A 26,416-nucleotide genomic window follows, 5' to 3' on the forward strand; every position below is an offset into this window, starting at 1 on the left:
TAATCCTAATATATGCCCAAAGGGAACAATGGATTTCATTAATGGAAATCAACACTTTATTTATACCTAATACTTATTAAATTAGGTATGTGTGTAAAACTATTCTTTTACTAGGATTTCTGATGCACTGGTTAAAAACACAGCAGCCGATAATTTAGTTAATTTACCAAGTGATCTATCCTTCAAAGCTGCAGGGGTAGTTTTCCTGAAGAGTGCAAAAAATTCTTTAGCTTCCAAATGGTACATAGTACAAACAGTGAAGCTAATATAGACAAGTATGGATAATTAAAATAGATTAACATTCTTGATACACCAAATTTTGTATAATTACAGATCTGATCATTCATCATCAACAATAACTGCATCTGAGATTAATAGTTACCGTGGTTACGCGTAATTTGCGCCAAAGAAATTGAATTAGATGTCTCAAGTCATTATGAAACTACTTAAGAAATAATAACATGATTTTCGAGAAAGCCCAACATACTACATATTTTATTTGACTTGTAAAAGTACTTGTTTGTATATTACTACTAATAAACTATCTAATCTAATCTATTGTACATAGTCTTTATTCTTAGGTAATCCTTGTTTTTTAGTATAAATTAATATGATATAATAATTGGTATTAGGTATTATATAGGTCACTGTTAAATGTCTCAAAACTATTGTACAGGCTAAATACTCATAATAAAAATCTTATAACCTATAAAAAACCTGCAACTCCTTCACAATTTGAACATTCTTGTAGTTTTAACTCTTACCGCTGAAGCAATACTGTCCCTTTGAAAAAGTCAGCACCATAGAAGTATATATTATGTGATATAAAATAAGTGATGTAAAACTGAGTTTTGTCCAACATCCGTTGGTACAACAATACCAATAAAATTTTGCGAAATGTTAAAAATTTGTGTCTTAAAACATGATTTATTAAGAAATCTATAATATTATATTAATAAAATATTTAATTTGCATAAAAATGCTTTGACAAAAATGCTGCCTTTTATTAGGATCTTCCTCTAACGAAGTCCGTTAAAAAAACACATAAATAGCTCATAAATGGTATTATTACTTATAGTCAAACTCTATAATAATTAATTAAAATTTAGCAGGTAAATATTTGTTGACGACGTCACTGGTAGAGAGTGCTCGTATCCGTGGCATCAACAATGCGATTGAGCGGCGTTGCGATGCCATTACCGTTTTCTCGTTTCTTCGTACTTTATTTTCATTTATTTAACGTACATATATTGACTTCAATATAGAGTATCTTATCAAAATTATTTTAAAAAAATGCTTGATATTTTATTAAACAAAAAATATAGGGAGCAGTAGTATTGTTTTGAGCCTTCGGAAACAACTAAAAATGTTTATGATATTATAAAGTGATTATTGCCATTTCCCTATAAGCATTTGGCATCATTGCATCAGAGATGTTGCAAGCAAACAAACCTGCCCATAGTTCCACGGCATGCTACTTCTAGCCTTTCAATGTTCTAAGAGAAAAACCGATTTCCAGCGGCGTCTTTCAGGAGTCGTATCTTCGTAGTGAGGGCCTATAGGACATTTTTTTATAGCAAGTTCCATATTATTTTTTTATTTTCTACCTGAATCCGAAAGATTTCCCACATTTTCCGAGACATTCTGTATACTGTTTCCTATTTTCTATATATAAATTAACTACATCAAGTATGAAACCCCTAAATACCATGTGTTCAAGCTTATTAATTTATATACAATGACTCACATGTCATAACGTCAGATGCCCTTTTATGGTCAAGAATAATGGCAAATACTATATTTCCTTAATCAAGTTTTTGTCAAATGTTGAATTATAATTGATAAATATTCTAATAGAAAAAGCATTCTTATTTTTATATTTTTTTTTTTTGTAATTATTTTTAAGAATATGCTAATGAATGAAATAGTTCTATTTGTTGATGTTATTTATTTCGACTTTAGATACATTTTTCAAATTTTTAATGCTTCTGGTTACAAAAACAATGTTAACAAATATGTAATTTACATATTTTTAATACTAATTAGATCATATACTAAGACAACGACTCATAACATTGCCAACATTCCCAGCAGAAAGATTTCTCGTAAGGGCAATAAATTATCAATAATTTTAGCTTCATTTGTTAAATTTTAAATAAAAAATCTTTGGTTATTTCGTATTTCATAAAACGCTAGATTTATAATAAAATTATTTTTTCCTATTCAACTTGCCTAATTATTTCTAATTCTATTTCGTAAAAAATACACCTTCAGTGAATTTGCAATATCTATTATTTGTGATATTTCTTATAAAAAAGTTTATTATGTTTCATTGTTTTCCTCAAATATTACTTTGCTCTAGCCATTATTGCACCCTATTTTTAAAACACATATTTTTTAAAGTTTTTTTACTTTGTTCAACCCTTAAAATCAAGCAACCCTAATGACGCTTAATTATTAAATTAGAAATGTACTAGTGAATATTTAACTCTACTTAGGGGTAAGTTTGTTAAGTTCGAAATTTTAGCACTTTATCTGAATTTAAATTTAACAAAAGCTAATTACAACATTCGAAATATTATTGAGCGTCTACGAATTTTTAGACAAAAGGCTAGACTAGAATCGGGCCATTATTCAAAAGGACAAAAATACGAAAAAAATTAAATTCAAGATTCAATATTTTACAAGCCAATCAATTAACGTCACTTTCGACTATTAAGAAAGCTAATAACTAATTACCGGAGAACCAACTAACGATGACGATGACTTCAAAATCTTTGGCCTTTGTTTTTACTTTGTGTTGGGCGCTAAAGTTTCGACCGAGTTTAGTGAATTTTTTTTAACAGATTTAAATTTTTACAACATATTTTTTATCTTCAAAGAAATAAAATTAATTTATTTTTTCTTAACTTTTTAAAAAATGCTGAATTGTTCATTTCGTGATTATTCAATGACTAAAAGGATTCAGGGAATCTAATAAGTCCTCGTTGCTATTGAAATCAGATTAATTAATCACTTTTAAGCCGAAAAGCTGAAGAATAACGATGAGAGGTAAACGAACATATTTCAACTTGCTTCCCTAATCTACCCTGCGTTAGAAAAAAATCCTATCCTACTTCTTAATAACCGTGACCACAACTTCAGAATTACGTTTTAGTTGATGTTTGGCGCCAACATTTTGAACGTTTTCATTCCTATTATGTTTAAACTTTTATAATTAAAAACATATAGATATAATAATAATAATATTTATTATTGCTATAAAATATGCAAAATTTAAGATGCAAATTGAAAACACTGTAAGTCGCAAGTGAAGAACAATTTACTATAAAGTAGCAAGTAAATCACAGAGTTTAAGCAAATTTAAATGCTATTAAACCACAATAACCAATACTCACTAGTCTTACATTTTTCAAAACTCACCCAGTACAAGTACCTCTTAATATTAAAAAAAAGAAAGAAACAGCCTAATTATTAAATTATTAAATTTTACTTTGTTTCATCTTAGCAACAACTTTCATCCTTAGCAACAAAGTATCAACTAAGGAGAGGCTTAGATATTGTCAACAATATTAAATTTAAAATAAAATAGTATATACGTAGGTAAAAGAAAGCAATAAGTAAAACCACAAAATACAAATGCTTATTTACCATTGAAATAAAGCTTCCAAGCTTTAGTAGTACATACGTTTAAGCATCCTTACTTAGCAGGTATTAAGTTGCTATCGGGTGTATAAACTAATCAGTCCTCTTTTAGGTGGTTCCAGTCACTACAGGGTTAATATCTGCAGGTCGTCACAATCGGGAAAAAATATCAGAATGATTCTCATCACTGCACTGTGAGAATTCAAAAGATCCCAAGAGTTTAATTCAACCACCAGTTAGGCCAGGTACATCAGGGATAGCAGAATTCCAAAAGACAAAACGTGTACCTAAAGGGTAAATCGTGGTCCAGGATAAGTACCAAACCAAAAAAAAAGAAACTAGGAGAAAACCAGGCAAAAAGGAATGTGACGCAATGGGTTTGATCTTAAAACCTCTGGCGATTGATATAAAATCCTCTTCCGAGTGAAATTACGGTTTCTAAACAAGAGTATAGGTATACTAAAATTTTAAATGTAATTGGACCACTTTTATCACTGATATAAGATAAAACAACGTGCGCTCATACTTGATATTGCTCCAGACAAATGAGAACGATTTAAAATTGTTTTCCTAAAAAAAACGAGTCTACAATGCAAAACCTGCATAGAATCCTAAAGTAAACAAATAAAGCAAATAGTTCTATGATTGGAACCTTTGGTGTGACACTCAAATTACGAAACAGTTTAACCACTAACCAAAAATCTTTATTTTAATCTCGACACGTGTTTCGTCAACGAGGTTAGCATCTTTGGGAGAAGATTAAAACTGGCACGTGTTTCGCTAACGATGCTATCATCTTTTTATCTCAGTTTTAGCGAAACACGTGTCGAGAGTAAAATAAAGAGTTTTGGTTAGTGCTAAAACTGTCTCGTAATTTAAATGAAGCAAATGCCAAAGCAAAATTCTTCTAATGAGAAATTTATAGCGAAAATATCTTTTCGCAGAAAAGCATGATTTACATGAAAAAAACCAGAAGGAAGTTACTGGAATTGGATGGCAACTAAATCAGCACAGCCCACAGAATGTAGGCTTTTAGACTAGAAAGAAATATAAGATAGCTTTCACACTTCGATAACAGCTTAAACCTGGTAAAACTACTAATACTTTACAGATTTCCGGTATTGTTCTGAACATTCACCAATGAAATTATATTATTATTAAGAATTTTATAAATATATATTATCTACAAGAAATTTCTCTAAATTGTTAATCTAATCATGAGTTTATTATGAATAGATTAAAAATTATTATAATTAGATTTTCAGTTTTATATCAGATAAGAATTTTCTATGATCTGGAAAAAGATTATTTTTTACCATAATATTACAACGAAGCTCTTAAAATAAAAATATTATTTTAACTCATTGATTATTGTTAAAAGGCAGTCAACAATGTATCTCGCAGATAATGTAGAAACGGCAATAAATAATTTCATATATATTTTAAAGGCTAAAATTACCAAGCATACCAAACTTATTAAAATTAGTAATAGAAAGAATGGGAAAAAATGGTTAACGAAGGATGTATTAAAAAAATACGTAAGATAAAAATAAATTATATCAACAAAGTAAAAAGGAACCAAACAATGAGGAACTTAAGGAAAGGTATGGGAATTGCAAAAGTGATTTTAATAAAGGGGTATGCAAAGAGCCATTACAGAAAATACAAACCAAAGAAAAGCTCTATGGGATCTCTCAAAGGCATTCGATACTGTAGACCACGATGTTTTGTTGAGTAGACTTTATTATTCTTATGGCATTAGGGGTATGGTTTATAAACTAATTATACTCTATTTCAGAAGTGTATAGAGCAATAAACTGGGGAATTCCGTTCTGTTTGGCTACATTTCGTGGTAGTTCATAGGCGCAGGTACTTATAATATTTATGAATTTAATTTTCACGGATTAAATGCCTTTATTTTGAAAGAGATTAAATACTAAATAAATACTTCTAATTCTTTTGTACAGGTACCTATCTTTTAACGCTTTGTAACATGCAAAAATGGGGTCAGGTAATATATACAGACTATAAATACTTTTAAATCATATTTTAAACGTTAGTAGTCACTGCTACGCTGTAGTGTAATCACAATATTATTATCCCAATATTTAAAAAATGGAGGTATTCAGTCCAACGAAAAGATGTACTAAAAATTCTCCACTATCGCTGAGTGAAAAAGTTATTATTTTAAATGTACATGATTGCATAAAACACGATTACCCTAGTTTTACTGTGCAAGAAATTGTTGAAAAATGTTCTCGAATGAGTGGAATTGGAAAGTCCACCATTTTCAAATTGTTGCGGGAAAGAAAAGTAGCAGGTCAAGTGGAATCTCCCAAGCAAAAGCCAGGACGACCTACAAAAGTCCTTGATGAAAATGCTAAATGTATAATTCGAAGAAAAGTTCACTCTTTTTATTTTAAAAAGGAAATACCCACCCTAGACAAAATTTTAATGGAGCTTGGCCGAGATGACAGTGTTCCGTTGATAAGTAGAAAACTTTTATGGAAAACTTTAAAAAATATGGATTTTGCCTGGGAAAAGCATAACCGCAAAGCACTTTTACTGGAGAGCGACGAAATTGTTTGTTGGAGACGACAATACTTGAGAAGTATCAAGCAGTACCGCAGGGAGCAAAAGAAAGTTTTTTATCTTGATGAGACGTGGATTAACGAAGGTTATATAGTCCAAAAAATGTGGCAAGACAAAAATATAACCAGTGCTCGCCAAGCTTTCATAGAAGGCCTGTCTACGGGTATTAAAGTACCATCGGGAAAAGGAAAAAGACTTATAATCACACATATTGGAAGCGAAGAGGGATTTTTAAAAGAAGGTCTGCTAACCTTTGAGTCGACTCGCACAGGAGATTACCATGAAGACATGAACTCAGACGTTTTCGAGGACTATTTTGGTGAAATGATAAAATTTCTTCCGGCTAATTCGGTGGTGGTTATGGATAACGCAAGCTATCATTCACGGCGAATAGAGAAGACGCCAACTTCAAGTTGGAGAAAGCAAGAAATTATCGATTGGCTGACTGCAAAAGGTATTGCGTTTGAAGCAAATTTGATAAAAAAAGAACTGCTGGCAATAGCAAACTTACACAAAACTCGTTTCATGAAATACGCCGTGGAAGATATAGCCGAAAAATATAATATAACTGTACTGCGCTTACCGCCATATCATTGCGAACTAAATCCTATAGAACTGATATGGGCGCAGGTAAAAGGATTTGTAGCAAGACAAAACACGACTTTTAAAATGAAATATGTTAAGCTACTGTTTGATCAAGCCATTACGGAAGCGACACCAGAGAATTGGCGAAAAGCAGTCCAGCATGTAATTAAGCAAGAGGACAAAATGTGGGATCTTGACAACCTCATCGATCAGACAGTCGATCCTTTAATTATAATGTCAAGAGGTGATGACAGTTCGTCAGATGACGAAGAAGACTACAATCTATAATAATTTAAAATTGTTATACACTGTTCAAAAAGTGCCAGATCCAAAAGTGACATTTTCAACTGTTTTACTCTACATATTATGTTCAATAAATTTGTGAAAAAAATATATTATTCCATTTAAACAAAAGTAACTTTCTAAAATAAAATAGCATTTAAGTACATTAATTATAAGGTAAAAAACAAGTCCCAGTTGCACGCCTTTGGCGAACCGTTTTCAATGTTTATCAGTGGGTAACAATGGGCAAAACTCATAAATTGACCCAAAACCGGGTGGCACTACCTGCAATCAACGAAAAGAAAGAATTTTACATTAAAACTAATGCCCAACTAAGGTAGTGGCATAAAATATTGGTGGATCACCAGGTACCACTTTGCATACCTAATGAGGTTTTATTGCTCTACACACTTCTGAAATAGAGTATAAAAGCTACTTAAGCAATAGAAAACAACTTGTCAAAATAAATGGTTATCACCAGAGTACCTCAAGGCACTATACTTGGACCTTTATTGTTTATTCTATAGGTCAACGACTTACTTAAAATGAGTACTTTGGAATAAATAATAAGCTACGCAGATGATACTGCCATTTGTTACTCTGGTGATTCATGGCAAACTGTAAAAGTTAAAGCTGAGAAAGATTTTACAAATATTGTGAATTGGCTTCAAATAAACAAACTGTATTTAAATATACTCGCCGGCACAAAATTTCGCCACCCTGAAATATTGGCCAAGTTTGATGTTTTATAAATTTTTAATTTTTTATCAGATTCTCACGATTTTGCCATCAGTTTTTAAATACATTTGTTGTGATTTTTTAAAATCATTTTGTAAAGTAGCATTTTTCGATTAAGCTATATTATACAGGAGTAAAACAAACTGTTGTTTTTTCTCGTCATTTCAAAAGACCCTGTAGGAAAATTAAGGTGGATAATTCTAATTGTTTACATACTGTTCCTTGTTCTACCATCTTTGATGTATTCTAAACATTTCGATTTTTGATTCATTCCATTATCTCATTTCTGCTGCGAGCTGCAAATTTTTTATTAAAACGCTGATTTGAAGCTTATTTTTAGATAATTAATGTCTAGTTTTAGGTTAAAAATTATCTAACCGAAAACTTAAAAACTTAGAAATTAAAAATTAGTTTTCGGTTAAAAATTATCGACGTTGGCTAAGGACGCAATTAATGTGACACAAAGTTTGACAGTGTCACTATTATAATTTGTTGTGTGTCAATATGGTATTAACTCCAGCAGACGTGGGTAGAATTGTTGCGTTAATAGAGGATGGCCGTAGCAAAAGTTATGTCGCCCGTACTCTGAGATTTCCGCGGTCTACAGTTCGAGATGCCTGGAATAGGTATCTACAGACGGGAATTTTTACTAGACGACAAGGCTCTGGCAGAAGGAGAATGACCACTGCAGCTGATGATCACTTTGTCACCATTAGTTCTTTAAGAGATCGAAGATCTACTGCTGTGTGTCTAAAAAATGACTTGCGAATACTTCATGGAGTAAGTGTAAGTGAAAGAACGATACGTAGAAGATTAGCAGAAGCTGAACTTTATTCACGAAGGCCACAATTACTTCCTCGGCATCGACAACACCGACTGAGGTTTGCAAGATCGCATTTTGAGTGGACTCTAGAACAGTGGGCAAACGTACTATTCACAGATGAATCCAGGGTTTGTTTAAGGACGCCGGATGGTCGTGAGCGGGTATACAGACGTAGAAATGAAAGATATGCTGACTGTACCATTTCAGAACAAATCTCATATCGTGGCGGTTCAGTCATGATTTGGGCGTGTATTTCTACCGAAGCACGCACCCATCTTGTATTTATTGAAAATGGAGCTCTAACCGCCCACCGTTACATTGAGGAAATCCTCCAAGAAGTTGTTGTCGCATTTGCTCCATTCATTGGGAACCAATTTACAATAATGCATGATAATGCTAGACCTCACGTTGCACATGTAGTGAGCGAATACCTGGATGAAGTTGGACTCCCAAGATTGGAATGGCCCGCATGTAGCCCGGATCTTAACCCAATAGAACATCTTTGGGATCAACTTAAAAGGGCCGTTCGTCGTCATCCTGTACAACCACAAACCTTGCAAGACTTACGACTAGCGCTGATCGAAGAATATGAGGCTATTTCTCAAGAAAGAATAAGGAACCTTATTCATTCGATGCCGCGAAGACTGCAAGCTGTTATTGCTGCGAGAGGAGGAAATACACGCTATTAAAATTGTTTTTTTTAAATAACTTTATGATATACCTAGTGTTTCTCCTAATAAAAATACGCTTCAAATCAGCGTTTTAATAAAAAATTTGCAGCTCGCAGCAGAAATGAGATAATGGAATGAATCAAAAATCAAAATGTTTAGAATACATCAAAGATTACAAGGAACAGTATGTAAATAGAATTATCCACCTTAATTTTCCTACAGGGTCTTTTGAAATTACGAGAAAAAACAACAGTTTGTTTTACTCTCCTGTATAATATAGCCTAATCCAAAAACGCTACTTTACAAAATGACTTTAAAAAATCACAACAAATGTATCTAAAAACTGATGGTAAAATCGTGAGAATCTGATAAAAAATTAAAAATTTATAAAACATCAAACTTGGCCAATATTTCAGGGTGGCGGAATTTTGTGCCGGCGAGTGTATATCTAAAACAAATTACTTAATATTTACATCTTATGTAAACAATTTGCCAAAAATGGGACCACTTAAGATATACACAGACATTTTAGTACCAGAAGCAGAAGTAATGAAATATTTGGGCGTAACAATAGACAGACACTTAAAATGGACTTAACCTATGGACTTATCAGATGGGGTGGAATAAGAAACTCTCATATGCGTTCTCTTGAAGTTGTCCAAAAATAGATAATAAAAATTATATATGATAAAAATAAACTGTTTCCTTCCAATCAGCTTTTTGCTAATACTGGCATATTTGGTTTGCGGTAATTATATGTGCAGAAATTGCTAATGAGACTACATAAAGGAGACATCTCTGTTGAAAACGTAGTTAATTCCTATGCAACTTGAGTTCAGAATCAGAATGCATTAGTACCCTGAAGTAGAAACACTATTGGTCAGCGATACAGTAAGCATTACATTTCAAAAATCTTTAACTTTGTTCCCCAAAATATTAGAGATAAATTAAATAATAAAAAATTGAAAAAGTATGTTAGAGATTCGATACATCAGATGGGCAGAGAAATATTTCATAATTTAATAAGTAATACATAGGATAACTAAACTTGAAAATTGCAGATCTCGGAAATTGAATTATTACAAACATAAAAACCACTGAACAAGACATATACAGATATAACCCAAATCCTAAAAAAAGACATTTAATACTGAACTGGTCAAAATCTAAATTACCTGTAGCTACGACCTAAGTCTGGCAACAAATTGTTATTATTATTCTTTATTTTTATCTACGTCTTATTATTGTTATTATTATGTATAAGTGTAATAAGTTATCGCGTGCAAGTAGTATACTACTACTTCTGTGATTATTGTTTATTTACTGGTATTGAAATTAATCATTTTGTATTATTTTCATTATTTCATTATTATGATATATTATTTATTATTATTATTTAACTGATAATATGCAAATTCATGGATTATTAGCCTAAATTGGTAAGTGATGAATATGAGCACTTTTAAAATGTATAAACTCTTACCTCCATATTGTATAGTTGCTGAATTTGATACTGCCACCAGCTGTCCGATGCTTGCCAACAAAAAAACTACTCCAAATCTTAAACACATTTTGATATAAAAATGGCGAACCTCTGCTACTAAAAAAGACGCAGCTTAAACTTGTATGGGAACAAATTTCTATAAATACTCCTTTATAAAGCTGCTCGGTAAAAGATAAAACCGGTCTTTCCCAGAGTACTTAAACCTTCTTAGAAGGCCTAAACCGTGTTCTTTTTGTGAATTTACTATTACGAATGTAAATAATCAACACGGCCATAAAGAGATAACGATTATTTATAAAAGTCAATTAATTTTAATATGGCTGTAAAGATTAGTGAAATGGCAATAATATTATTTTTTCAATTAGAAGGCAATTTTGATAAAATAGATTAGTGGCTTTTCTTGATAGTTATTCTGATGGAAAAGTGATGAATCAAAACGGGGTTTTTATGTAGCGTTAAAACCATGCGCCTTTATTTAATAAATTTATTTAAATTATAATATATATAAGAGTGTACTAAAAACAAAAAGGCCATACTTATTATATACAAGCATAACATATACTATATTAACATTAGGCTACTGTCTTATTTTCAAGATTGATCTTAATTGCTAGCTTCTGCTGCAATTACACTATTCTCACAAGTTCTTAAATCAGGAGTTTCTTCTACTTCTCACAGAATTTGTTTCCTATATAATGATTTGAAGTAGATGACCTATTTCTTCTCTATCAACGTGTTAGAATACGTAGGACACTGTGTTAGGCAAAGGCATGAAATCTTCAAATTTTTGTTATTAAATCATTTACAGTTTAGCCCATCGAAAACATACAGCAAAGCATTACAGGGTGAGAAAGAACTTTTCGACAAGATGCAAAAATACGTAAAGTTTTGATGCAAAAAACATAGAAAAACCTTCAACTATAAGGGTAAAATGGTAGCTCATTTAAAAAGTTGTTTTAATTTGCTATACGTTGCTGCTTACTTAGTTTTTGAACCCTTATATAGCCACGAATAGGGAATTAAAACTATTTTTTAATAAGTAACTAGTAAACCCATAAAAAGCTGGGGGATAATACCAGTAAAAAAACTTTTCTCAAGGCGCCAAACTCCTCCAGTAAATTAAAGAAGGCAGTTAAGCAAAAATGTAAAAAGTTGAAAATTAAACCGAACTTATATGTCAAAAGTTACTATTGAAAAAAAAGACATACATAAAGCACTATCAAGAATAGCAAATTTAAAAGCTTCTGGCCTTGCCGGCCCCGGCAGCGCGGTGGGTATATACCTGCCTAGCAGTCGTGTGGCCCTGGGTTCGAGTCCCAGACTTGGCATGGTCGTTTGTGATATCCGATTTAGTTTAAGTACTAAAAGTTATATAGAGGTTTTTCGTGACTAAATGTGCTCAGCACAAGGTCAATAAATTAAAAAAAAAAAAAAAAAAAAAAAAAAAGCTTCTGGCCTTGATAGAATTCAGGCTTACTAGAAAATACGTACTTATTGCCTAAAAATTTATTTATTATATATATTTTAACGAAATTGATTGGCAAACTTTGATTGACTAAAAAAAAACTTTAATTGGCAACGTCAAAACTCTAACCTAACTCGCCTTGACTGTCGTTTAATTGTTTCCAAGGTAAAAACTGACTAAATAATTAAAACTGAAATAAAATGTTATGAAGCGCGCCCTTTTTAAAGCCCGATAGAATAATTTCGAAATATTTAGAATTGTCTTCATTGTTTTTGCCGATAAAGACCAATAATTTTAGGAGAATACTGACAGTCAAAGCAAGCAAGTATACAAATTCTAGAAAATTCAAAATACAGGGATTTACAATAATATAACAGTCCTCTCCATCTGTTATTGTCTGCGTGTAGTATTTTATAATTTCTGTTTTAAAAAACATTGCCTTATGTATATAAAATTTTATTGACGTTTCTTGTTTTGCGTTAATGTTCCTGGTCGTTGTTATCTGTATATGTTTAATGGAGGCTGGTAGTCAAAAGTTTTACAAAAATCTCTAAATTTTTATATTAGCCTTAATAAAGATGAAAAAAATATATCATCGAAACGTCGGCCAATTAAAAACTTGAGGTTTGATTTGTTGTTCCTAATTCCGCTACCTATATTTTCACCATAATACAATAATATAACCTAAATAACCTAAATTGGGGCCAAAATAGGGCCCTCAAACAAGATTAACTACTTAAAAAATAGACACTATAGATAAAAATAATAAACCAAACGTCAGTAGGACCCTAAGTAACCCCACGAATTAACTTTAAATACAAAATACTAATAAAATAGTACAAAAGTACTGGGAGCATAATTAACGTATTTACATTTTCATAATACTGCTCCCCTCTCAAGTTTGATTGCCCCGACCAATCAACACCTCCAGGGTCAAACATGGGACCACCTGAGTCATGATAGGGCGCTAACCGGACGATGTTTACAATTTTCATCTTCACTGTCAGATGTCTCTGGATACGGTACACTAAGTCGTTCATTCTGGTCCCCACATTGAATGGACCTTCCCAATCCTTCTGGAGCTTTGGTGACTTGCCCTTCGTTGATTGTATAACCAGACTTTATCCTCAGGATTAAAACCGGTAGAATTTCCTTTTAGGTCATCACGTGATAGTCTAGGTTGTTCGTGAACAATTTGCAAACGCTCTTGAAAATGGTCGACGTACTCCTCAAGGGTTTCAGACTTGGGTAACTCCCACTAATAATGTCCAAAGGTAAACGAAGTTCATCACCCAAGACAACTTTTGCCGAGCTTTTTTCCAATTGGCTTGTGGATAGAAGAACGATATGCCAATAGGATTAGTTGTCTACAGGTATCCCAGTAAGTTTGCTTAAAGTTTACCACCATCCTCAAATAGGTTTCAAATGTGCGGTTAAATCTTTCAACCATTCTATCAGACTGAGAGTGTAGGAGGCTTGTTCGGGTTTTATTGATTCCTAGCAACTGGCATACTTGTTGAAATATTTGTGACTCAAATTTCCTTCCTTGGTTTGAGTGTATCTCTTTACGTACACCAAATCGACAAATCCAGTTCTGGAACAGCACTTCGGCTACTGTCGTTGCTTCTTTGGAATCGAATAAACCTCGAGCCACTTACTAAAGTAATCCATAGCAACAAGAGCATATTGGCTTCTCGAGCTACTAGTAGGAAAGGATCCTGCTACGTCTATGGCAATTTGTTCAAAGGGTGCACCAACAAGATACTGCATTATCTTTCCTCTTGTCCGGGGGGTTTTTGCTTGAGGGTTCTTGTTCTTGGGCCCTTGCTTGACGAATACTACTCACACTGTCGGCACCAGCATTCAACATCTTCATGACTGTTCAGCCAGTAAAACCGTTCTCTCACTTTTGCTAAGGTCCTCTGCCAACACCGCCATGAACAGCTTAAAGAACTCCTGGAATCCGTTTTCGAGGAAAAACTGTCAAATATGTCTTTTTTTCCATCTACGCTCTCCCAGAAACTTTTTAACAATCCAACTCTTATAACCAACGAATTCCATTGAGACCAATAAGTTTTTAGTTCTGAAAATTTGTCAGAAATATTTTTCCATTCTGGTTTTAAAATTTCTCGAGATTTCAGTTCGTAAATACGACCAAATACTGGGTCATCACACTGATCCTGAATTAAACTAGCTACATCTTACTCTTCAGAACTCCGTAGGCCAATACGATTACAAGTAAATATCTCTGGATGCTGTTTTAATTCCACAACAATGTTGACATGTTTCAATACAGGGTCTTGTCGATAAAGCATTGGCGTTTTGATGATATTTATGGAAAATTTCAATAACTTTTACTGCTGACAATAGCTCTCGTCTGGTGACACAATAGTTTCTTTCTGGTTTTGATAGAGTTTTACCGAAATAAGCTATCACTTGCTCGCCATCTTCATAATTTTGTGATAGAACGGCTCCAATTCCAACATTGCTTGCATCGGTATCCAAAATAAAAGTTTGTCCAGGAATCGGGTATGTTAAAGTTGGAGATGTGCACAGTGCTCTTTTTAGCCATTGAAATGCTTCTTCACAGTATGTTGACCAACTGAATACCATTGTGTCCTCTGTGAGCTTATGTAGAGGCTTTGCAAGGTTAGCGAAATTTCTTACAAATTCTGTAATAGGTACAAAAGCACAGAAAGCTTCTCAGCTGGTGTTTGTCAGTGAGTCTTAATCAATTTTCGATTGCTTCTACGTTATCTGGATCAGTCTTGACACCTTTTTTAATATTACATGGCCAAGGTATCGAGCTTCTTTTTGAAATAAGCAACATTTTTTAGGACTTAGCTTCAGGTTGGCCTCTCAGAGCTCAACAAATACCTTTTGAATATTCTTCAAATGATATTCAAATATTTTTCCCAGTATGATGACGTCATCCAGATAAACTAAACATTATTCCCAAGTCATTCCACGTAACACTGTTTCCATAAGTCTCACAAAGGTAGCTGCAGAGTCCAAAGGGCAAGACTGTAAACTGCCAAAGTTCTGTTCTAGTCGAGAATGCGGTCTTTTCCTTATCTTCTGGGGCACCTTTACCTGCCAGTATTCACTCTTTAGATCGAGTATTGAGAACCATTGTGAAGGTGTGAATTGTGTAGCGTGCCCAGGGAGTCGTCAATTTTTGGTAAAGGTAACTTTCTTGGTAATGTCATTCAGTCGCCGAAAGTCTACACAAAATCTGGTGGATCCATTCTTTTTCTTCACTAGCACAACTGCAGATGTCCAAGGATTCTGGGAAGGTTCTATCACTTCTTATGTTCTCATTTCTTGAAGCATTGAGGAAACTTTGTTTAGCTATCGAAATCCTTTGAGGTACTTGTTTTATCGGAACATTGTCTCCCGGGTTAATTCGATGCTGCACCAATTCAGTACTTCCCAGGTCATTATCGTACAAAGAAAACTCATCTTGTACTATTTTTTTCAGGAAGACGTCGCAATTTTCTACACTGCTTCATGGTTAAATTGGCAGAAGATTCTTCAAGTGGGTTTTGTAAGCATACAGGAAAAGGTCTGTTTGAATAACGACTTCTATCAGCATCTTTCATGACTGCCACTACTTCAGAGCATACGCCAATGTTCTCTCCTTGTTTTAGGTGTTGACCATATCCTTTTAAATTTATCATTCGAACCAAAATAGTAGATTTCTGCTACGTAGATAACGTCTTGGCTGGAAAAATTTCTTGACCATATACCTTGCAGCTTTTCATAGGCTAAATCAAAACAGTTTCTCCCTTTTTTCCTCCAGTTGTAGCATTAACCACCACCTCTGAATTTGCTGGTATGGTAATATCCTTGGATAACTTAACGACTTTGGTATTTATTTTATCTTCATATAGGTGGTGCATAAAAATCTCTTCATGTCTCGTCGTCAATATTCGGTTATATACATCCATTTTAAACTGCTGAGCATTCATAACATCTAATCCTAATATGACATCATCCATGATTTCTGCCGCTAGTACTGGCTGTTGGAATGTTGCTAAGCCATTGGTGACTGTAGCTTCATGCAATCCAAGAATCGGGATCCTTTTTCCATCCGCAGACTCCAGAATTAAATTTGGTGGTGCTGAAATCCTATAGTGAGCTACGATGTTCGGCTTCACGATAGTATGACTTGATCCTGTATCCACCACCATTTCACATTCAACTCTGCCTGACTTCTTGTAAAAGGCATCCACTAAAATAGGCTTCCAAATATCCTTTACTTCTGACACCAAGTGTAACCCAATTCACAAACACACTTTTATTGTCAACGTCAAAAACACTAACTTAACTCGCCTTGACTGTCGTTTAATTGTTTCCAAGATAAAAACTGAGTAAACAATTAAAACTAAATTAAATGTCACGAAGCGCGTCGTTTTTAGAGCCCGATGGAATAGTTTTGAAATGTTTAGAATTTCTTCATCGTGTTTTTTGAGAAATAAAAATTCATATCTTTGGCTGTATGGGTAGTGAAATGATGAAATTTGGCATGTGGCCTCCCAATATATTGAGAATGATGGATCCGTAAACATTTTTTTTCCGGTACCCACAGAGGGAGCGGTACCGAGTTAAAGTCAAAAATTTGTAAAAAAACGTAAAAATTCCTTTCTCCGGCGAGAACTCAATTTTAAAGCCTTTAAATGACTTGAAATTTTTAGGACATAAGGGCTTATGGGGGCTTAAGAACTCTATACTTTTTGGGCTAGATCCGTATACAGGGTGAGTCATTATAAGCAATTAAAATTGAGTAAAAAAAAATTAAAAATGGTCCAGAGGCTCAAAGAAAATTTTTATAAAAAAAGTTTTTCGGCGAAAAGAGTTAGTTTTATGAGAGAAATAACATATTTAGAGCATTTTTTTCAAAAAAATTTTTTTAACGAGTTCTGGCATTTTTAGTTTTTTGGAATTTGCCGCCAAAAGAAATTTATTTCGAAAAAAAAATTTTTTTCAAAAAAAAGCTTCATCTTTTCTCTTTGAAACGCCATATAATCGAAATTTTTGTGAACCATACACAGGGTGAGCAATAAAGAATTTTTCCCATGAAGGTCCAAAAAATTGAGAAAAAAAAATCACATTTTATTTAATAACTTTTTAAGGGTGGAACTTGGAGATTTCAAATTTTCAACATTTATAATACTTTTTAAGAGCTTTTTTTTGATAAACTCTACAGTCATCTACGTAGAGTAGTTTTTGCTCTACACCTTTTTTTAACTTTGACGCTTAATACTGGCATACCTATGCAACGTAGAAAGACCATTTTTCCCTTCAGACACGCGGAATTTATCTAACTATAATCCACTAAATACCGTTTTGTTTCAAATATCACCATTTTTTAAGAAAATGCAATCTCCGTGGCAACGAAACCGGCGCTTTTTGCCCGTTTCCGCTTAAAATAAGACCCTTTTTATAATCAAAATTTAACTACTAAAACCATCTGGAATCGGTCCAGAATTGATGTTAATCTGTTCCTAAGGCTTTATACTATTTTTCCATGTACAAATCATAAGGTAAAAACCTTTTTTTATACCCTAAAACATCGTCTGAAAATGGTCGATTTTGACGTCTACGGGCGATTTTAATGCCGACTTTTACCGCAGTTTTGATGACATCAGTGACATGACGTCAACGTGAATGAATCGGCTCGGTCTTGCTTCTTATTTTCATTGATAAAATACTTAAATTAGCTCAGAATTTTCGGAAATCGGTGTGGAATAATTCTAGAGACTCTGGAGAATCTGATTATGTGCATATCTTTTACCAAGTCGCCTTCCTTTAGCTGTGATCATTCGACAAAGTTGTAAAGTTTTAGAATTTACCGTGTTTTCATGCGACAGAAGGACTCATACGGCATTTTGGATGTGGCAGTGGAAGTTTAATTACTATTTATTTATTTTAACACAAAATCTAACTGTGGACTGTGGATCATTGTTATTATTTGAATTGTAAAGAAAACGCAAGCGTTAAAGGTAGGCCTTAATGTAATGTATGTAATTTTAAAGTTTAAATTAGGTGTAAGACAGCTATTTTTGTTAAATCTCTCTTTTCTATCACATAAAGTGATATGTAAGTGTAACATAAGTTCATGAAATAAAGATGATTTTACTTAATTATTTAACTGTGTTCACCATTTATTTTTCCTACCTAAAAGATTGAAATAATATAGCAGGTTGGGTTGGGTTAGAAGGGCAGAAAAACCTATAAACTTACTGGTTTTTCATGTAAACATTACAGCTATGTGGTGTTAGAGTCTGATAATGATGAGTGAACTCATCGAAACACATAAACTTGGAATATTTAAGAGAATTGGGTAAGTATTCATGTTCTTTTTCTACAGGAAAATAAAATTATAAAATAGCTAATCTAACAAAAATATTATAAATGATTTAACATATTTATTTGACCGAGAGCATTATGAGAAACTAAAAGATAATTGTAAGTGTGCTTCAAGGGTTAGTCCTTGGATTTTTGTTGTCCTCCCTTTCAGGTAGCATACCAATTTGACAACCAGATATGTTTGCTGTTCTGCAAGACATTGTAACTTATTAATGACCTAAGTACATATCTTAAAATACTTTCTAAATAAATTAAAAACATTGATTTAACAAGATGTATTATAATTCAGCAAAAGAATAAAGCAGTTCTTAAGTTAAGTATGTAAGAATATTCAGGTATAAATACTGTCTATGAAATATTTTGGATTAAGTGTACAAATTTAAACTGATTGCCACTTATAAACAGTAGCTCTTAGAAAACTGTGTCAATAATATATGCTTTATATGAAAGTAAAGATTGTTTGCCTAAAAAGTGTATTTTAATTGTATGTTTTAAAATGTAAACTGTTTATTATAGTCATTTTGATGACATTTAAAGATATGTATAAAATGGATAATAACTGTATGCTAATGACTGCAAAGTAATATAGAGCAAATTTGGTTTATGCCTTAAGGAATGGAATCTTTATTAAACCTTTATTAACTCAACCTTTATTATAGATCATTATTCTCCTAAATTATTAAAAGTAAATAACTGTATGACAAAAGTTTATAAAACAATAAACAGGTTATGAAACATAAACATGAAAAATATTTTCTACCCAACAATAGGGTTTTTAGGTCCAATTGAAAGATTCTTGTGCCTTTTTGCCTATTCAAGATTTGAAACAAATAAAGTATATATAATTACATATGTATATTTCATTCAAATAACATAAAGTATATAAATTATAAATGCATTCTGGTGAAAAAATCCAGTATTAAGTGAAACTTTATTGAAATATTGCTCCGTTCCACAACAAAAAAGTTGATTGTCTACAGTTTGTCACAGTTCAGTTGTTAGATTCCTGTTTACTTCTAATTTTTATTTCCTTCCTCATATGACTGCACCTACTCCATCAAACACATTTCATGATCTCTGGGGAATCCTAACATGCCTCATGTAGCTTATTTATTTCTGGCTGTGTACTCTAATCAACAGTAAAGACAGGCAGTTCTTCCTGGTTTCCCAATTTCATCAATATGGTAGAATCTCAATGATTTCCTGATGGATGTCCTTAAGTACATGGTCTGAGCCCCATCAAACACATTTCATGATCTCTGCGGAATCCTAACATACTTCAATTAGCTTATTGATTCCTGGTTGTGTGGTATACTAATCAGCAGTTAAAAAATGCAATTCCTCCTAGTTTACAACGGTTAAGGTAAGGATTATGAACCCATAAAATTTACAGTTTTTTTGTATTATTTGGCATTATTAATAAAGATTAGATGTTTCTAAACCTATTTAACTATGAAAGAGTAGTTTTTTTTCATAATAATGAAGTAAAAACTTGGTTAAAAACTCCTATAAATTCCATTATTCTGAAGGTAAATATTATCAGAAAACTTACGTTTTTTTGATATTTCCTTGGGGGATATTGATAACTGAACCCTTTGAGATCAAACTATAACCAAAAAAGCCGTTTTTTTTTTGCAAAAAATCACCAAAAACATATAAAAACAACTTTAAATGCCATTACTTCCATCCGCGAATTCTCGATAAATCATTGTTGTTTTCATTGTAGTTTGACAGATGAATGAGATGATGCCCAGGAGTTTAAAACATGACGCAGTGTTGCCAGACTTATTTTTTAATTAGATGCGACCATTGACCAATAATGATTTATATAGATGGTTGAGAAGAGGATTCGTCGCGGCTTCGATTTTTGCTAAGAAATGAAGATTGCAAATTTGATTTCGTTAAAAAAATTCGATTCGAAATATCGGAAATCGCAACTAAAATAATCGATTGTTCAAAAGATCGGTTTAAATCGCACATCCCTATCCTCCCATGCTTGTGCTGCCTCTACTCTATTTTCAATTGAATTTGCAGTTGGATGTTGGTTTGTAGTGTTATTTTTTTCCCGCGTTTTTAAATTTTTTCATAATGATTAATGTTTCAAATGGTTTTGAATTAACGCTTATTCTGTCTCTCTGTAATGAAGCGCTTTTAGAGCGCTTAAAGGAATGTAACCTGTTGAAAAGGAGACTTTCCTGCCCAGTTAGTGGTTGTCGGCGGAATTGCACATTGCAAAAATATAACCATTATCCATTGAGTATGGCGTTTCGCTGCCCTGGATGTCGTCACCGATATTCGGTTTTGAAAGGTTCATTTTTTGAGCAATGCAGATTGGAGGTACGCTCTATTTTATACATAATGTGGGAATGGTCTTGTGAGATAAGGGCTGGTTGTGTCTCAATGTCTGTTGGGTGTTCGAAAGCCGCTGTCATCCAGCAATACAGATATTTTCGAGATATTTGTTCCTGGGAGTTACTGAGGAGGGATGATTTGTTTTTATTTGGTAAGAATTTATTAATGACTTTATTTAGAATTTAGGCCCACTGGAATCTAACAATTTTTCTGTGATTCTTTAGTTCCGGTAATACTAAATAAGGTAGAAAGAAAATACTCACTTCATCAGATAGCATGAGTTAGTTTCAGAGTGGCTTGGGTTCAGATTAGAAAAATAGACTTACCGATGGGATTGGATGTGATGGATTGGTTTAGGAGTGAGTTGGGTTTGGGTTGAATTGGGTTGGGTTGGGTTGGGTTGGGTTAGGGTTAGAGTTAGAGTTAGAGTTAGAGTTAGAGTTAGAGTTAGAGTTAGAGTTAGAGTTAGGGTTAGGGTTAGGGTTAGGGTTAGGGTTAGGGTTAGGGTTAGGGTTAGGGTTAGGGTTAGGGTTAGGGTTAGGGTTAGGGTTAGGGTTAGGCTTAGGGTTAGGGTTAGGGTTAGGGTTAGGGTTAGGGTTAGGGTTAGGGTTAGGGTGGCAAATGATCCTTTTTAAGTTTTTGACATAACCAGGGTTAAGAAAATAGAACAATTAATGATTATAGCATTGTCCGATTTGATTTCAATTTAATCTTTGAAGTTCATTTGTACTGTAAATTATTTTTAAAATTTTTCTTATGAAATGTTTTTTAAAAAAATAATTATATCTCACTCTATTACTGATATCTATTATTCGAATATAATTTAAATTTACTATATCGCATATACAAGATAGCCAAATGATGTTTTTTGCGGTTTGAACTCAACCAGAGTTAAGAAAATGTAATAATAGCGTTGGCGATTGTTCCGATTTAATTTTAATTCAATTTTTAGATATAATTTGATTAACCCTAAATGATTTTTAAAAATAGTTTTATGTATTGTGTTTTAAAAAAATAGTGATATCTCACTCTATTACGGTTATTAATTAGTCAAATATAATTTACAATTAATATTTAGGTTATCAAGATGACTCAAATGATCCTTTTTAAGTTTTAGACATAACCTTAGTTAGGGTTAGGGTTAGGGTTAGGGTTAGGGTTAGGGTTAGGGTTAGGGTTAGGGTTAGGGTTAGGGTTCACATCTGTACAAACATCCCGTAGTCTTAAAATGAAAATACTTCAAATAAATGCAAATAGAAGTATCCCGGTGCACGATATGGCCAAAGCAGTAGCCGCAACTAAAAAATGTGATGTCATATGCATAACGGAACCAAACAGAAGAATATGCGCTATTGGTGGCAGAAACAATTACGTTGGGGAATCAAATGACGCTCTGATAATTAACCTCAACCCAAACCTCTCAGTTCTTGAGCAAAAGTCTGGAAAATGCTTCGTAAGTATACGACATCAGAATATCCTAATAGTTTCCACATACATAAGTCCCAATATAGATATCGAATCATTTAAGGAACATATAAAAGAGCTACAAGATCTAGTGACAGAAACGAGGCAATTGCACCCACACATACGGCTGCTGATCACAGGAGATCTGAACGCTAAACACGCGATATGGGGAGGAACTGAAACAACTAGAAGAGGCACTGAAGTCTTAGAGTGGTGTGAGATGAACCAACTGAACATCCTTAATGACGGCGAATCCCCAACGCTCGTGAGGGCAACCGGATCTTCCTACATAGATCTTTCAATTGGATGCGACAAAGTAGTTAAATCCAACACTAAGTGGAAGGTCTTGGAGGATCCTGATATTACGGAGCATAAATTTATTCTAACGGAAATAGACACATACGAGGGTATCAAGAAATGCAGAAAAAAATATGGGGATACAAACATCCAAAGACTTAAGGAAGAATTTAAAAAAGCTATTCAAGATATTCCATTAATTAAAACTGCCAATACAATGACAAAAACAATACGCCAAGTATATCATAAAAGTACCCCAATGGTCAAATGTAATGAAGATTATCAAATGCCATACTGGTGGGATATATGTATACAAGAAAAAATTGCATTAGTTAAACATAAAAGGAGAATATTCCAGCGAATTACAAATGACCCAAATCGACGAGAGCAATATAGATCCGAGTACAAGGTAGCTAAAAAAGATCTAACACTAGATATAAAACGAGCAAAAGAAAAATCCTGGAAAAGCCTATGTGATAAATTGCAAGAAAACATATTCGGCGAAGGATACCGTATTATATGTGCTCAGCTAAAAAAGATGCCTCCCAGAATATCCTTGACAACCGAAGAGAAGATGAACCAATTCGAAACTCTATTTGTTCATGAAAGGCAGACGTGGTCCCCTGAAGAAACAATACCAACCGTCATAAATAGCTGCGACATCTTACAAGCCGAGGAACTAGTAGATGCTTGTAATAAAATAAAACTAAAAAAGGCTCCAGGGCCTGATAATCTTCCACCTGAAATCATTAAATCTGTTATTATGGATAACATCTGCTATTTCACCCAATTTTTTAACCGCTTTTTGCAACAGCAGAGCTTCCCTGAAGAATGGAAACGAGCCAAACTAGTGTTAATAGATAAACCCAAGAAAAATAAAATGGATCCACCAAAATTCCGTCCGATATGTCTCCTAGATACCATTGGAAAAATTTTTGAGAAAATAATAAAAAACCGACTGGAAATTGAAATTAATGAAAAACAAGATGGACTACATAATAATCAATATGGATTTATTAAGGGGAGATCAACCACACATGCAATCACCAGGATAACAGACATAGCACGGCAGCCAGGAACACATAACGCCCTTATACTGGTGGACATTAAAAATGCATTCAACTGTGCGTCGTGGGAGATAACAATGAAAAAACTAAAAACTTGGAACATAAGCGCATATTTAATTAATTTGCTACGACGCTATGCTACCTTAGTAATAGAACAATAATAGTAGAAAAAGATCGAGAAAAAGAGGTTTTCGGAGGTGTCCCACAAGGGTCCATATTGGGACCAATTTTATGGAATATCTTGTATAACAGTGTAATGGATCTACCGGTTCCAAATGGTGTACAGCTCATATGTTATGCCGACGACCTGGCAATCATAGCTACGCACAAAACAAAAAAGGACATGATCCAAACTGTCAACATAACCTTAAGAGAGATTTTAAAATGGATGCGACAACACCAATTGGAAATAGCTATAGACAAAACGGAGGCGATACTTCTTAGCTTTAAATGGAAGGTCAGAGATGTTTGTTTTGAGTTTGGAAATTCTGTAATAGTACCAAAAACGACAGTAAAGTATCTGGGCTTTCATATAGATAGAGGACTCTCAATGAGTCGACATATAAGGCAAACGTGTTTAAAAGCTCAGCGTATCACCAAAGCACTAAGTGCACTCTTACCCAACGTAGGTGGCCCTAGAGCAGCAAAAAGAAGAGTTATGGCATATGCCTGCGAGAACGTAGTGATGTATGGAGCACCGATATGGAGTGATGCATCAATTTTAGACTCTAACAAAAAACTTTTACAAAGCACACAAAGAATAATCGCACTCAGAGTCTGCTCGGCATACCGCACAATATCGACAGAAAGCGCACTCGTTATTGCAGGTCTGGTGCCGTTTCACCTCTTGGCTAGAGAAAGAAAAAAAATTTTCCTTGCTGGAATGGCCATCAATGACAGAAGAAAAAGGGAGAGAGAAAAAACCCTCGAACTGTGGCAGACAGAATGGGATCATTCTGAACATGGAAGATGGACCCATAAACTCATTCCTGATTTAAAAAGATGGATCTACCGGAAATTTGGGGAACCAAATTTCCATTTAACACAGATGCTCAGCGGTCATGGGAGTTTCGGACAATACCTCTACGAAATTAAGAAAAGGGAGTCACCCGTATGTCCTTACTGCGAGGAAGAAACTGACACCCCAGAACACACTCTACTCCAGTGTTCAAGATGGGAGAGACAAAGATGGGAAGTTAATATAAGGTTAGGAACAAGTCTAACGGTAGAAAATTTCATGGAGAAATTTGTGGAATCTCAGATAAACGCAGATGCAATCAATGATTTTGTTAAAAAGATAATGACACAAAAGTACCAGGATGAAATAGCATAAAATAAAAATTAAAAAAAAAAAACAAGAAAAACGGAAAAAACGTCACATACCTAGAGGAGATGCACCACTGAGCGGGTCCGGGTATATGTAGTAGAGAAGCAAAGAGGAAAGGGTTTTAGTGGGCCGGGAACAAACTTAGTTTTGGCAAGTCCCAACCCCACACTCCCCTAGGCGCAACAACAACAATGCTTAGGGGGTCTGCATACAGATTTCCTAAACCTCTTAAAAAAAAAAAAAAAAAAAAAAAAAAAGGGTTGGGTTGAGTTGAGTTGAGTTGAGTTGGGTTGGGTTGGGTTGGGTTGGGTTGGGTTGGGTTGGGTTGGGTTGGGTTGGGGTTGGGTTGGGTTGAGTTGAGTTGAGTTGAGTTGAGTTGAGTTGAGTTGAGTTGAGTTGAGTTGAGTTGAGTTGAGTTGAGTTGAGTTGAGTTGAGTTGAGTTGAGTTGAGTTGAGTTGAGTTGAGTTGAGTTGAGTTGAGTTGAGTTGAGTTGAGTTGAGTTGAGTTGAGTTGAGTTGAGTTGAGTTGAGTTGAGTTGAGTTGAGTTGAGTTGAGTTGAGTTGAGTTGAGTTGAGTTGAGTTGAGTTGAGTTGAGTTGAGTTGAGTTGAGTTGAGTTGAGTTGAGTTGAGTTGAGTTGAGTTGAGTTGAGTTGAGTTGAGTTGAGTTGAGTTGAGTTGAGTTGAGTTGAGTTGAGTTGAGTTGAGTTGAGTTGAGTTGAGTTGAGTTGAGTTGAGTTGAGTTGAGTTGAGTTGAGTTGAGTTGAGTTGAGTTGAGTTGAGTTGAAATGAGTTGAGTTGGGTTGGATTCAGAATGAAAAAAGATAATCACCGATTTAAAATTGTTTGATTCTGCGTGTTCTTAACTTATATTAAATTTTATTCTGATTATTAATTTTAACTTTTTAAGTGGAGAAAATCATGTAGTTCAAATCGATGAGTCCGTCATAACCAAGCGGAAATATAATGTCGGTCGAGTCATTCCTGAAAAGTGGGTGCTCGGCATTTATGATGTGACTGCAAGGCGAGGATATGTTGTGTTTATTCCCAACAGATCGGCGGAAACGCTGGAGGGAATAATAACTAACCATGTCTTGCCAGGAACGGAGATCTGGACTGACTGTTGGAGAGGCTATAAGGGACTTGCCAATTTGGCAGGTGTGTCCCCTTATAGTCATAAGACAGTAAACCATTCTAGGAATTTTGTAGATCCCCAAACGGGGGTCTGCACCAA

General features: G+C 33.9%; 1 protein-coding gene across 10 annotated transcripts in view; it reads right to left on the reverse strand.

Moving 5' to 3' along the window:
- LOC126745325 (C-type lectin 37Db-like) overlaps positions 1 to 26,416 on the reverse strand; it is a 501,974-nt gene that overhangs the window by 75,680 nt on the left and 399,878 nt on the right. For 2 of the 10 annotated variants that reach the window (XM_050453116.1, XM_050453106.1), the window contains exon 1: positions 10,820 to 11,097. The exons of the other annotated variants lie outside the window; for them this stretch is intronic. In XM_050453116.1, the coding sequence (XP_050309073.1) occupies positions 10,820 to 10,907 (88 nt within the window). In that variant the 5' untranslated portion in view covers positions 10,908 to 11,097. Of the gene's footprint in view, positions 1 to 10,819; positions 11,098 to 26,416 lie in introns of those variants that run through there. 10 annotated transcript variants of the gene reach the window in all.

Source organism: Anthonomus grandis, chromosome 15 (assembly GCF_022605725.1).
Source record: "Anthonomus grandis grandis chromosome 15, icAntGran1.3, whole genome shotgun sequence".
Taxonomy (NCBI): Eukaryota; Metazoa; Arthropoda; class Insecta; order Coleoptera; family Curculionidae; genus Anthonomus; species Anthonomus grandis.